The sequence below is a fragment of the Pelecanus crispus genome, chromosome 2 (assembly GCF_030463565.1).
Source record: "Pelecanus crispus isolate bPelCri1 chromosome 2, bPelCri1.pri, whole genome shotgun sequence".
Taxonomy (NCBI): Eukaryota; Metazoa; Chordata; class Aves; order Pelecaniformes; family Pelecanidae; genus Pelecanus; species Pelecanus crispus.
Genome location: NC_134644.1, coordinates 83,621,174 through 83,635,751, shown reverse-complemented (window position 1 = coordinate 83,635,751; position 14,578 = coordinate 83,621,174). Strand labels below are relative to the sequence as shown.

The 14,578-nt window shown below is 38.2% G+C and overlaps 1 protein-coding gene across 1 annotated transcript in view; it reads right to left on the bottom strand.

Moving 5' to 3' along the window:
- Positions 1 to 368: 368 nt before the first annotated feature.
- The window catches only part of DROSHA (drosha ribonuclease III), a 69,888-nt gene continuing 55,678 nt past the window's right edge, over positions 369 to 14,578 (bottom strand). Inside the window, exons 24-31 of the mRNA XM_009486418.2 lie at positions 12,640 to 12,797; positions 11,680 to 11,785; positions 7,838 to 7,979; positions 6,790 to 6,872; positions 6,573 to 6,676; positions 4,448 to 4,540; positions 3,588 to 3,634; positions 369 to 737 (exon numbers count right to left, since the gene is read on the bottom strand). Coding sequence (XP_009484693.1) covers positions 607 to 737; positions 3,588 to 3,634; positions 4,448 to 4,540; positions 6,573 to 6,676; positions 6,790 to 6,872; positions 7,838 to 7,979; positions 11,680 to 11,785; positions 12,640 to 12,797 — 864 coding nt within the window. The 3' untranslated portion in view covers positions 369 to 606. The remainder of the gene's footprint in view (positions 738 to 3,587; positions 3,635 to 4,447; positions 4,541 to 6,572; positions 6,677 to 6,789; positions 6,873 to 7,837; positions 7,980 to 11,679; positions 11,786 to 12,639; positions 12,798 to 14,578) is intronic.

Here is a 14,578-nt window from a genome sequence, read left to right as displayed (position 1 = left end):
CCTGTGTCACATTCTAGATGTGGAATCTACTGGTCAAAACAAAACCGAGTATCTCCTTTGCTTAAATTACTGTACCAGTTTCTGTAAAAGGACCTGAAGTTTACGGCTCTGGTTTATCAGAGTCAAAAGTACATTTAGCTGCAAAACTTAAGTTAGGTACGTGCTTAAGTGCTCTGCTGAATTAGTTTCTCATAATACTTTCCTCCTCCACAGCGGAGTTCATGCAATAACTTTGTTGGTCACTGCCAAAACTGCATTTGGACATAGGAGACAATTGTTAAACAGCTTTTCCTCCTACAGGCTTTTGAAATTAATACTTTATTACTTCATACAAGACAGTAAAAATAATTAAAATAATCCCACAACTTTTCATAAAAATTAAAAGGATTTAAAACCAAATCTTATTAAAAAGCCAAACAAACTTTGCACTTAAAACCAAAGAAGTACTATATGTATACACACTTTTTAAAGAAGAGATTATGATTTTCTATTTGATATCAACAGGCACTCTTCATTCATCATCTGCAAGAAACTAGGTTAAGTCTCCATAGGCCACAGTCAGAATTATTAAGTAAGTAACTATGCCATTGCTTCTGTGCCCTCCTTTTACTTCCTTGCTTCTTCAGTCTCATCTGGCTCTCTCTCCTGATGCTCTCTTTCCCACCTCATTTCTTTCAACTCTTGTCTGTACTTCCGTTCAATGAATCGTTTCTGATGGGCCATCTGGGGAAAGTTATCTGACACAAGGAAAAATATTTTACATTAATAAACAAACTGGTAACACAGAAAGCCTCAGCTCTCTTTTTTTTTTTTTTTTTAAACTTTGATGAGATTAGTGGTAGGGGGGAATAATGTTATTACAACTTTTACTCATTTATTTCTAATAATCCACAGTAAACCAGGGCTGTGTATCATAAGACTTTGGTTTCTTTATGATTTCCACATCTGTTTCTCCTGCTACAAAGCACTGCCAAATATAATACACTCACAAAAATAAAATATAAAATCCTGGTATAGCAACATGGCCAGGTACTACCTGGATTTTACATTCCGTTCCCCTAGCAACAGGTGGTCGATACTGAAAAATAAATGTGCGACTACTGTCAATGCTGTCCAGGTTTTTTGTCTTGTTCTCACTCCAGAAAGTATGAGCCACTGTTTCCAAGCATTGTACAGATGTTTCCACTATGATTATTATTATTTTATACCATGCAGAATCCACTAGATGCCCCACATTATGGCAGCGTTCCTAATGGGAAAGTAATAGTGTAGCAAGATGGAATGCAGTGAAATCTGTTCCTGAAAAAGTTAATGCTTGGCTATGTACCAGAATATAGCCTTAGCGTAGTCTTAGAGCATGGATGAGTGACGACTGGCTAAAACAGACTAGACAAGGCTGAGGTGATGGAGAAATAGCTAGGGGGAGGGATGCTTCTGATTTCAGACATTTGTCCATTGGGTGGTACTTATGTACACTAGTTAGAACTGAGGCTGTAAAACCAGCTTATACAATTGCTTCAATTTAGTGCACAGCTGACAGAACACAACGTTTTCTGCATGACCAGGGTGCTGACAGTCATCTGTGTGTCTGTGCTGCAGAGACCTGCACCCTCCAGCCGGTCAGAAAACAAAGAGGTGGTAGAGTATGTGGCAGCCTGAAGTTGGTGATAAATCCTGCTGGGATCACACAGAGCTCTGGGATCAGCACTGGCTACCTGTGTCTGAGATGAATGCAAAAGGTTACTACACTGACCTTTAAAGCCATAAAAAAAATATCTGGGAGATGTCTCAGCAAAGGACTGCTCTCTCTCTAGTTGGCTACCAAGAGAGAATTCAGCTGAGGCTCCTCAGGGAGGAGTCCCTTGGTACCAAGCGTTTCCCTCCTCTTTCTGGGTCCCAGGCAGCACAGATTTGTTCAGCTAGAGATCACGGTGCAGAAGCCACGTAACCTGCAGGAGTTTGTGGTAGAGCGAATGACTTTCTACTGCTTTGTTTTATTGGTTGATGAAATTTGTGCCTTTTATTATATACTACAGGAATAAAAGGTTTATTCATCAGTTATTTACAACTCGGGCATAGGAGGGTATATTTATTTAAACCAGAAAGCAATCTAAACAAAAGCAAATTGTTTTTAAATTGCTGCTGTTTTTAAAAACACTAGTGCTTTGTTTAATGGAGTTCTGGGATATTTTGTTGCTCATGTGCACCATAAAATGAAAATCGGATTTTCAGCACTGTGCCTGTAACATGATTCTTTAAGAACTCTGAAGAACTCAGCTTGGTAGCAATCTGTTTGTTTATAATCCATTTAATATGCTGAGAAGGAAATTTATGTAATAAACTCATCATGGCTATCATATATACAAACAGGTATATGAAAATCTCTTTTACTTGAAGTTAACTTATGCACTACCACCAAAAAACTCCACTCCACAAATATATACATACTAGAACAGGTGGCCATGGTGTCTGTGGAGACTCCATCCCTGAAGACAGTCAAAACTTGACTGGCAAGGCACTGAGAAACATGACCTAACTTGAAAGTTGGCTCTGTTTTGAGGGGTGGTCAGAGTAGAGACCTCTGGAGGTCTATGGTATTCAAACAAATACATATGTCAGAAAATAGCTGTGAAGTCCCTGGACTGATAAAAGATGAAGCTCACAGCCCTCAGTGGCAATACCGTCACAAGAAAAAACACTCAAAGAAAACTTCAGTAACATTTTGTGGATATTCAGCGGAGAAAGGAAGTTACATTTTTCTACTTGTCAAATTTACTGCTGGCGAGAAGCATATGCCTAGCAGATAGATATAAAAAAATCCTGAATTACAGGGATTCATTGTCTTCTGAAATTTTTAAGCCCTGGGATTTCTAGATGCAGAGGTAACAGATTAAAAACCTTTGGCATCTGAGGAACCATATGTCTTTCCTTTGATTCAAATGCAAAAAATGTACCTGCCCATGTTCTTCTGAATAAAGAGCTTCTCCTGCATAAAATGCATGTAACCTATTTGCTTCCAGTATGTCCACAGCTGGCAATTCAACTCAACTTTCATATAACATGTTTGCATACACAGATCACTGGATCCTCAGCTGATATAAGCTGTTCTTAACAGATAAATAATGACTTATATTGGCTGAGGATCTGCCTGTTAGATTTTAACGTAGTCTACTGTACAATCTGAGATCAAATTTTATTTTCTAAGTTGGAAAATGAAAAGTAATTTTCCTCCTCCCCTAAATTAGAGGATGAGGCAACCATGCTGTCAGAGACTAAGCAGTCTTACCCCACTGCATATTTAAGCATGGAAAATCTCAATAAGGCTTCACTGCACAGGGTTCCCTGTAAGTTGCAACCTCTGTAGCTGATGAACTACCTTTAAAAAAATACCTGTTGGTATCATATCAACTTCACCTGTTACAAAATTGTCTTGAAAGTACTAAAAGGAAAACCTGCTGCTCAGAAGCTGACAGCATTCGCATAGACTTTCTGCTCAAATCTTATCCCCCACAAAACTTGCACCTCACCTCACTAAAGACCAAGGATGTAAACTATAAATTCTTTTCTTTGTTGCCCAAATATCTTACATTTTTCAAGTGCGTCCATTGCAGCTCCCATTTCTGCTTGCTGAATACTGTGAAAGCCAAACAAAAACATGTTATATGAGATCCAAGTTGTACAGAATAAGCTGAAGTTTCTGACAAACTGGAACACTAACTACTCTTTTGTAATAAAACTCTCTGGATGACCAGTAGCTAGTAATTCCCAGAATGTATGATATATCAGCCTTTCCATAAATATGTGAGCAATAGCACTACAGCTCCAGTAGAATATTTGTAAACTTAGATCAATAACACTAGTAGAATATTCTAGTCCATTCTTCACTGAAGTGCTTGCTTTTACTTGAGAGGAAAAAAGGAACAAAATCACAGAGGTGTGAACGCTATAAAACCAATGATATTTTTATAACCACCACCAGATTTGGTAGCAGAAAATAAGATGAGGTCTTCGGGGTTCATGGTTGAAGTCTTTGCAACTTTAGAAACCATTTGAAAATGCCTAGAAGTAATAACATCAGGAAAAAAAACCTGAGAGCCTTCCACCCTTAACTTGCCACCTTAAATTGGACAGTAATCCTGCAGCAAAGCCAAAGATAAAGTCACTATTTAATGGAAGCTGTTCTGCACCTTCTAGTCTGAGACACACAAATGAGTTAGCATTGCTAGCCACCTTGTAGACAAGTTCACCAAAAAACCTTAAGAGCCAAAACTATACAGACATTGAACCCTTCACGTATTCCTGAGGCAGAAACTCAGAATGGCTTGAAGAAGGCTCTATAGCTTTCCTTTTCTAAGGCCAACAACATGCTTGTCTATCTCCACGGCTAGTCATTTTGGACGCTACCACACTCAAACTTTAACACCACGTGATTAATTTTTCACTATACCTTGGGCCTTTACCGCATCCTATTCGTTCCCCTTTGAAGTAAACAGCTACTGTGTATGTCCTGGCATGAGATGGTCCCACTGTCTGCAAAGTCCTGAAAATAAGATAGATATGATTTATTCAAGCAGGAAGTATTAAAAACCAGAATCTGTTTGTGGCACGTACATCACCAAGCTTTCAGTCTGGTCAATACATATAGTGGAATTAGGGCAAAGCATGGAGCAAGGGTTGAAAGATGCCTAACCCAGAGATTACAGTATGGTGCGCAATAAAAATGAAAAATTTACATAAAATACATCTTGTTTATATTGGTTATATTTATTCCTCCAGGTTCACTCAGGAGCACCATATGAAAATTAAAAATAACCTATAAGCAAAAATGCAAACTATAACACGAAGTGCTTAAACACTGTGAAAACACTTGTAATAAAGTCATATAAATTGTGCATAGCTGTGCAATTGCAAATAATCACACCAGTATGATTATTGTGTGCACTCAAATTTTAGTTGCCGAGAGTTGCGCAGTTAGCAAGGTTTTAAAAGGACTTTATATTGGACATGGTAGCTCTCTACATACTGAATTATCACAGTACAAATAAATTTTCCAACAGCTTTGAAAAGTTACATTTTGTCACAAAACAAACTTTCCATCTGAGCTAAAGTCTAGGACATGCATCAACAAGCATCTAAAGGGGAAAAAAGATAATTCCCTAGACATGCAATGAATTGCTGCTTCTGCTGTTTCTTCCTGCTATCCCAAATCTCTCCCCACTGTCAGCTTGAGTTCTGTCCACTACCTTGTTTCTTTTTAGAAGGAGCACCAATTTCACATCAATTTTTAAAGCGTCTAACTATAGTACTCTGTCTCTCTGTGCTGTGACAAGAGCAAAGAAAACCCACCCCAAATTTAAAAGCAATAGTACTGACTGCAGTGAAACAGAAAACCCCAAGAAAAGGAATTTAACAAGATAATAGGAAGATAACAGCATATTACTAGCTCTAAGCTGTACTATAAAAATCAATTTATCATCACAGCAAAACAAAACAAACATTTGGTACTTGATACGCAGTGGGTTTTAACAAGAATCAGGAATTGTTTCTTTGGTATTCGTCGCCCTCACTCAAGACAAAGCTGTGAGCCCTCATACAGAGACACTGAGGAGTCAGATTTGCAGAGCATCAGGTGCAGTGTTGAAGCGATCGTATTTCTGAAGTGCACTGTTTGTCACCATAACTGAACTCCTACACTTCCTTGAAAACTTTACTTCAGTAAATTTGACAAATGCACTTAGACTTTCATTCTTCATACTTTTTTGATATAATAATCCCAACAACACAAGCCTTGAACTTTCATAGCCTTTATCTCTTCTTTTGGGGGCTAACATTGCACTCATCCCTACATTAATTGAACGGATATGGATGCAATATACAATCTTATTATTGCCTCTTTGAAGCAGCTATTGTGCTATTTTACAACTGAAAGAGAGAAGGAAGACACATCCCATCCAGCTTCAGGTATCTAACTGAGGTGTACAAGTTAAGAGGTTCACTGCCCTGAGCTCTTCTATCACTAAACAGGGGGACATACATGGGCCAAACTGCGCGGCGAAAATGTCCAAAACTTGTGTTGCCCTTCAGTGCCTGACTGATTAGAAACAGATCAGGATGTGTAACGTAAGGCATCTATTATTTTTGCATAATAATGTAGAGTGTAGAGAAACTTAATACTATGACTGAAAATAGAACGGAGATACCTTGACTTCATATCCAAGCAGCCATTGTTCCATTTATTAATTTTAAATACTGCCATTCCTTACGTTAAAAGGAGAACAAATATAGAATAACAGTAATGAAATACTCCATTCAAACATAAAAAAAATGTATTTTCCCTTGAACCTGTACAAGGTAAAATGCTCACTGATTCTTCCTTGTAATGGCTTAAAACACCTAAAGCTTGGAAAACATTGGTTTAACATTTCCCATCTTCAGACAAAGAGAGACTGGAGGGCTTGGATAACTACAATAAAACCATACTATGGGAAAAATGTAGGATGACTAATCACATCTTCCTCCCTATACAAGAAAGACCGATAACTAGCTTGTATCCATAAGATGATAGTTCTTACTTGTAGAGAGGAATGTCTGGCTCTTTCCCTTCTGTCCTGAGAGTCAAGCAGCACTGCTGAAGCTGAGATTTAGGATCATTCCAGTCTTGATTTAAAATAAACTCCTGTAAGAAGTTCACAAAGATGCTTTTACGATTGAAAGATTGTGGTAATGGTCCAAAACACAATAATGTGTTAAAACATAGTGGCAGGAAAGTAGGAACCTGAGTGGTCTTACCTTTAGCCGTGGAAAAAAGCATACATTCATGAAAGTGTGAACATATTCCAAATCTTTATCAATGTACAGGGCAGCAATAAAGGCTGGGGGAAAAAAAAAAAAAAAAAAAGTACTGTCACTCATCCAAGGAGAACGTTAATGGCTTGCACTTTTAGAAACAAGTACTCTAAAGCCATATGCAATTATGTTTCACAGCAGTGATCTGATGAGGGTAGTATTATCCTGCACACACAGGAAAAAATAAAGTTGACCAAAAGATTAAGTGACTTACCCAAATCCATTCAGTCATTTAAAGAGCTAGAAACAACACTCAGCTCCTAATCTCACATTTTAACCAGGAGACCATAGATACTTACAAATAAATCACTACTGGGTATCATAAAAAAGTGTTACAAATAAATCATTCCTGTTTGTGTGCACATTCCATTTGCTAAGAGGATTTGGCAAATCCAAGGGGTCTGAATGGCTCACAAAGTACATCAAAATATATAAGATAGAGATTAACTTTCTTCGCAGAATTTTTACCACTGTTCCCACTTTCTCTGGAAAGAAGGTAGCACAAACTTTCATAAATAAACTAAAAATAATTTAATTTCAATGTAGTTTTCCCTCTTGCGGAGTGATCATTTTGAAACCTCCTAAAATGCAGTCAAATGAACCACAGAAGCTTCACCTGCTGAAGGAACTACTTTATGTTCCAGGAGTGACAAAAACATATTAATGAAACACTGAAACTGCTGTTAAATAGCTCAACTCAGAATAGAAGCTTTAACTTTCTAGACATGCTTTTGACCTGGCCATCATGATCCCTCAATTTCTAAGCCTACAACTTTGCATCTGCAATTACACCTCCTTCATGCTTTCATACAGACTTCAAAAATGTAGGCTAGCATTCAAAAATCTGGCTTTCAGACGTATAGGCATAATTAATTTGAAAACCTGAACATACATTTTTAATAGTGATTTGGGGGGTTTCTAATGGCTTTCTTAAGGCCCAAGAAAAAAGAAGTCACACAAGTACTAAGCTGTTATAATAAAATTAACTCACATTCCAAGAGATCAGCCAAAGTCTTAGTTCGAAGAGCTACAGGTCTTTTTGTCTTGTCATTAGTGATGGCAAATTCTTGCATACCCAGCTCTTCTGCCACCTTAGCCTGTGTCCTGTTGTTCACCAAAGAACTTCTCAACAGCTGCAATAGAAAGAAGTGCCACTCAATGGTAACAATTAGCAATGCCAAACTATAAAAGGTAGGGAGAGCTGGGGAAAAAAAAAGGTACTTTTATCCTTGTAGCCTTCTCTCAGTTTACTGACATTTTGTTTCAGCACACCTCAAATGATTTACATAAACACACACATTCTCATTCTTTCTTTGCTAGATTTCCTTCTGTTTCAACTCTTCTCACCAATTTTTTTTTTAATCTACAGACACATTACTTCCGTAGATATGTCTTGCATTTAAAATGCTTGTTTGTGAGCTTCTTTGCAATCATATACCGTCTCTTCATCAATCCTGTACTTTTTCAGTTAATCTGCATTTTTCTAGTTTAAGTAATACACAGTTATATACATTTTTCCACATAAAGTATAAACATACAGTATTCTGGAGTCTATAGAGTAGTCCCCAGTATCCACCAAATAAGAAATAAATAGGCTGTAGTTTAAACAAATGCACATTAAAGCAGGACAGCCAAGTGTTTCAGAACAAGCAGATGAGGAAGCTGCTCCACTCATTTGGCCAGAGAAGAAAATGCACAACTGGACAGCATGTATGTAGTCTTCGCTCTAGTGAAGGCAGTATAGCTGAGCCGATGCATCCCTGACAAAGATCCAGCTCTGACATTTTCCATGTATGACAATGTCCAGGACACCTGGTTCTCCAGCAGAGTTCCCTGAAGTGCTTAACCTAGGCTCTAGGCAGATTGCTTAAATAAACACAGAGCTCTTCCAAAGATACAATCTCAAACAGCTTAAAGGAGTACTTTGGAATTTTAGGGCTTCATACAGTCTTCTGAACCCCTGGTTAAGGTGAGCCTTTTTCCTGTTTGTTTGCTTTTCTGCATTAACTGAAATAGCATTAATTTAGGAAGTTAGGGATATTATGGGAGATGGGGGTGGGAGGGAAAGAATGCCTCTCTCTTCCACTGTTTATATGTAATCTAGAGCTGAGAAGCTGCATACACATTTTTTCTCTCTTTGTCTTCCATGTCACATTTGTTCAGCTTATTAGATCCAAGTTATATGCTACCTGGCTCCAGCATGTCAACTGAGGTTATGAAAATCAAGATTTATTTGCTGCACTTGATACTTCATCTCTGACAACAGATAAATAAAGAACAGTATGTTCATAATTTGCTTGGCAATGATGTATGAAGCAGATACTCACAACTTGATCTTCATAAACTAGGCAGACTGCAGATAGGATTATTACCTGCCTCCCTAACCTCTGCTTAAACTCATCTTCTACTTGTTCCTTTCCAAAATTCTTCCCTTTTATGTCCTTAAGATAAATAAACAATACTTTCCCCAACAAAGTCCTAAGTACAATATGCAACCTACAAGACAGAAGTGCAGTATAGTGTGACAAAAATCTGGTTCTTGTAATGAAAGGAGGAGGATCTCTTTTGCTGTGTTTGCAGAGTATTTATTTTGATGGGACCCATAATCATGATTAGTAGTATCATAAACCAAAGAGCAACATATACACCACACAGTGAATTAGAGACTGGGGGGGGGGGGGGGGGGGGGGGTTAACCCCAAACAGTTATCCTAGCACTGTGGTTATCAACTTGCTCTGGATTAGAATCTGCGTCCTCTACAAGTGTGATCTAGCAAGAAACTCAATTCCCCTTAATGATACAGGGAAGACATGGTACCTGTGCCTTCCCAGAAACTTTCTTAGAACTAGTATCCACTCTGGCAGCACACAGCCTGCATCATTGCAGCTGCTGTAACATGTGACAGATGCTCAAGTGGAGCTTAAATCAAAGCAATTTTTTTTTATTCTTCCATCTTCACACAGCACACTACTTACTGCCCATGACTCTAGCATGAGCCAGTACTGGAGAAGCTGTATGTTCCAACAGCCAACAAAATTTCATCCTCTTTTTTGGCAGATCACTTAGCTATCTCAAAATATGTAGACAAGACTATGTTCTTTTTCTTAAATATAGTTAATTTACAGACATCTCTCCACAGTTAATCACTACGCACTGGGAAGCCACTGCATTGCCAGTCCAGTGGAATCTTCCCATCCTTGACCAAAATTGTCCTCAACACTACACCATTCAGCTGATGTTCCGTTATTACTTTGAATGTAAGTATGTTCCCAGATAACAGGAGAAAGAGCTCAGTGTTTGCTGTTTCTCTTCAGATCCCACATCACCAGTCTCCTTTCTCACACGTCTCATTTCATTTATCCTCAAATTTAAAAACATTCTAAGATAATTTTCTTTTTCACTGCATGTGCATCCCCAGAGTTGAAATTTTATTCTAGACATTGCCTACTTCTCCATATCTTAACGTGTTTTCAGCATCCATCCCACTCTAACTTTGTAGTTTCCTCTACAAATTTGGACTGTGCATCTTGTTCTACTTGCCAACTCACTAATCATTAACTTAAGCAACAGAGACGTTCTGATCGTTGTTCTGAGTATTTACACCCATTAATAGCAACACTTCATATCCTTCCTGCCAAATAGTTCTTATATGATTTATCTTACTGTAACAACACTGATGCCTACATTCTTAAAAGTCATGCACAAAGCAAAAAACTCCACCACTCTTGGATTTCTGCCTTATGTTTTTGTTTCTCTGAAGAATTAATGACAAGGCTCTTCCCCTTTTAACTTCTACTTCGAAAGTTCAGGCTCTAGTCTGTCTCCTGAACAGTGCAGAATAATCCATACAAACATAAATGAAACTTAAGAACTGGTGAAGAAAAATTAAAATTTCTTTTGGTCAGAGCATGTACCTTTTTTTCTTGTAAATAGCTTTAGCCCAAAAGACCCAAGATGCATATTCTTGAAAACACATTGCCTGCTACAGCCTCAACATCACCATCCCTTTATTGATTTGAGAAAACCACCCCAAGCAGCTAAGAAACCTACAGTGCTACTTCCTGATTTTAACTAGAAGACTCGACTCATATTCCCGATACGTGTATCGCTTTTTTTATTCTAGTCAAGACTTGAAAACTAAGAAAAATTTAGTAAGCCTAAGAAAATTTCTTCCTCACAAATAAAGTCACAGCTGTCTAGCTGCAGTACTAAATGCAATCAGGAAAAAAACTACATATACCACCACCCTATGTTTAAAGTACTGTAAATTGATGAAAGATCCCCAAACTGGGTTGTTCAGAGCCCAGATAAGAGAGGTTGAAAGGCTACAGTAATCAACAGATGACTATAACAATAGTAAAATTAAGTTCAAAATCTACCACAGGAGCTCCAGATTGAAGACAACAGGAAAAACAGACTAAAATAGATTGTAAAAACTTCTTATCAGGAAACATAACCCTGCCTGGTTGCACGTTCAACAGACTAGAAGTCATGAATAAAAAAAGTCATGTGATGTGCCTATTTAAACAAATGGTTTAAGACACCCATCTTTAAAGAAGAACTAGGCTTATCTCCCAATTTCATCACTGACATCCTCAAAATTATTGATCCATTTCACAGACAGAACAAAAATTATTGCACTGGGCTCATAAATCTCCATTTCCTATTCATTGCAGTGCTCATGACTTAAAATTAACAAAGCCTTATTAAGAGCAGTGGTTGCTGAGGCTTCTTTTATTAATCAAATCCAGAATAATTCACTAGCTGCTAGCACAATTTCAGTCTCCATCCCACTCTTGCTTTTCTGGAGAGCATGACTGATGGCAGTCTCACCGTTAAGTGCCCTTCATGATGATCGGGGAAATGTATGAATAAATACTCTGTGGCTACCAGCTGCATTATGGAGTCACCCAGGAATTCCATCCTCTGGTTGTGGCCTCTGAAAAATGAGATATCAATGCAGCAAAATCAATAAGCACTCAGGGAGAAAAAAACAAAAGCAGAATGCACACACAAATTAAAATAAAGAGTGATCTGAAAGTGAGCCTCGCTCATTTCCAAACGCATTTAAGACAATTTTCCAGTGTTAACCAGGTGAGATGAAAACACAGTTCATTACTGTTGTAACGCCAACTTTCAGGGAGAAAGCAAATCAGGGTAGCTACATATAAACACAATTACTAGATCACAGATCTGGGACAAATTGAAGAAGAGCAGTTGACATCAAGTTTGTAATGGGATAAGGTCTCTACCTGCAACTTCTTATAAGGAAGTGAACTAATGAATGCGATGACTTCAACAGAGAAAAAGGTCTGTCCATTCACAAGAAATGAAAGGATCAGGGTTTAAACCCATGTGAGATCCTGGACTGCAAAACCACTGGTATGGCTCTACCGTTTGCTTTAAAATGGGGCCTGGCATCTCTACACACTACAGAACACAAAAGTTGCACTTGGACCAAAAAGCATTATTTTATTTCTTTCCTCTGCCCAAATGTACCTCCAAATATGTTTTGTTACTTTCTCAGGAGTGATGTGCAAATATCAATGATGTAGGAAGCTCAGAAGAAACACTGAGATGGCTCTCTAACACCTTCTACAGTCTTTCCCAAGGTATCCACTACTGACCACTGTCAGAGACAGGATACCGAGCCAGGTGGGCTTGCGAACGTCGCTGCTCTATTCTCTTCTGGAGAACAGATATAACATCTAGAGTTTGTTTACAAATAAAGCAATCTAGCAAACTAACAGAAGGACCAACAGAGCTACATGAGGACTCTCGCTGTGTACTCACAGAGTCAGATGGTTAAAGCCTACTGTCCTCAGCGTGAATGCACGTGCTAGAAGCCGAACATGAGTAAAGATGACTCCAATTGCATCCTCAAACTCTGTAAGCTTTTGAAGAACTGGAGAGGTCTCAATGAGTTGCCTGTCAGTATTGGATTCCTGCAGCTGTAAATGATACAAAAAATAAAATAAAGTGCAAACAATGACAAACTGACACTGTTTTAGAACTTTTCAAAGAAAACCAAGCCTTCTGTAAGACAAGGGCAAAGAATACAGTGAACAAGTTGTTCTGTGGACAGCTGAACTGAGAAAACCCAGTTTCCTGTTTTTTTGTCTTGGATAATCACCACTCAAAGAAGATGTGAGCTCTGATGTATGCTTTTTTAACAATTGAGGCATTTATAACACATTGTTGATATAGTCTTGTCTCTACATATGGATAGAACGGGCTACTGATTTTCACAAAACATGTATAACTGTACATGTCTGAATTTTCTAATATTATTACATTGTTTGCAACTGAGCAACAGATTCAAAAATTACTAGAATAAGGCTGGTGGACTGACAGCATGTCAAGATGAGACAAAACCCAAATCTATTCCTCCCACTTTCCTTCAGTACCAAAAATCAGGAATAAATACCTAGTATATGAAATTCAAAAGGGTACAATAACACAAGAAAATTAAAATTATCACTTTGGGTCAGTATCTTTTCTTATCTGATGTCCTTGATGTGGTGACACTGTTAAATGGCTTTGTGGAGCTGGGAAATAGCTTAGGCATTTCCTCCAGCCACTCTGGGCATCTCTCTTGTATAGCAATGCCTCAGAGAAGGAATCATCCAGATGAGGATGCCTAAAGGAAAAGTAAGAATAGCCACAGTTTTTTGAAGTGGCATTAAGGTCTTTTTTGTTTGTTGCCTGTCCCTTTTCTATTAATTGATAGCATTCAATCTGGCTTTTTCCTTAAACACTACTGAGCTTTCAGCTGAGATTTTCACCGAACTACATATCCCGGCACAAAAATCCCACACTTGGGTGATAATGATCAGTTTGGAGTTCAGCTGCACGTGGAGCTGAGACTGCTTGTTGCTTCCTCATGCACAGTCCTTTACATTTACCTACACAGAGTTTCATCTGCTTTTTTACTCCATAGTTAGTCACTCTTGCATTCTTGCAAACTGCAGTTCTTCACCCTGCTGTTGTCCATGCTACCCTGAATAATTCGGTATTGTCAACAAAGTGCCACCTCACTGCTCATCCTCTTCCCTAAGCTGTCAATGCAAACAGCCTGTACTTCAGCAAAGATCCCTAGGGAAATCTGCCAGTGATCTCCATCCCCTGTAAGATGTGGTCATTTCACTCCTGTTATCCATTTCTTACATTTCAGCCACTCCTTTAAATCTTGTAAGAACTGACAGTATTCACTGGGGTTGCTTTTTTTTTTTCTTCCTTTTTATTTTTAAAACACATTTTTAAAAGCCTTTTGTGAGTGCTTTCCAACAGCCTCTTAGGAAACCCAGCAGACAGTATCATCTGCATCATCACATGCTTTTTTGTCTCCTCTAAAATCTCCTATTCATTTGTGAGGCAGGACTTGTCTTTATATGTTGACTCTTTCTAAAGAGACAACGTTTATCCAGGTGACCACTAATTATTTTTTTCATCCCTATTTCTACCGACTTGACTACTGCTACATAACAGGTTTACAGGCCTTCAGTTCTGTATATCTTACCTAGAGCTTTTTTTTTTTTTTAACTGGCATCTCCTTTGCCATATTGTTAATGGTGAATTTTAATAATTTTTAAAATGCCATTTTTCACGCTAGCTGTGCCCAAATGCCAACCTGAGCAGCCTGTATTTCCCCTACTGGTAAGCATAGAGCTAGGATAGCTTCTGGGACATGGTAGAAAATAGATTTTCATCACACAAGTTAACATAGTAGCAA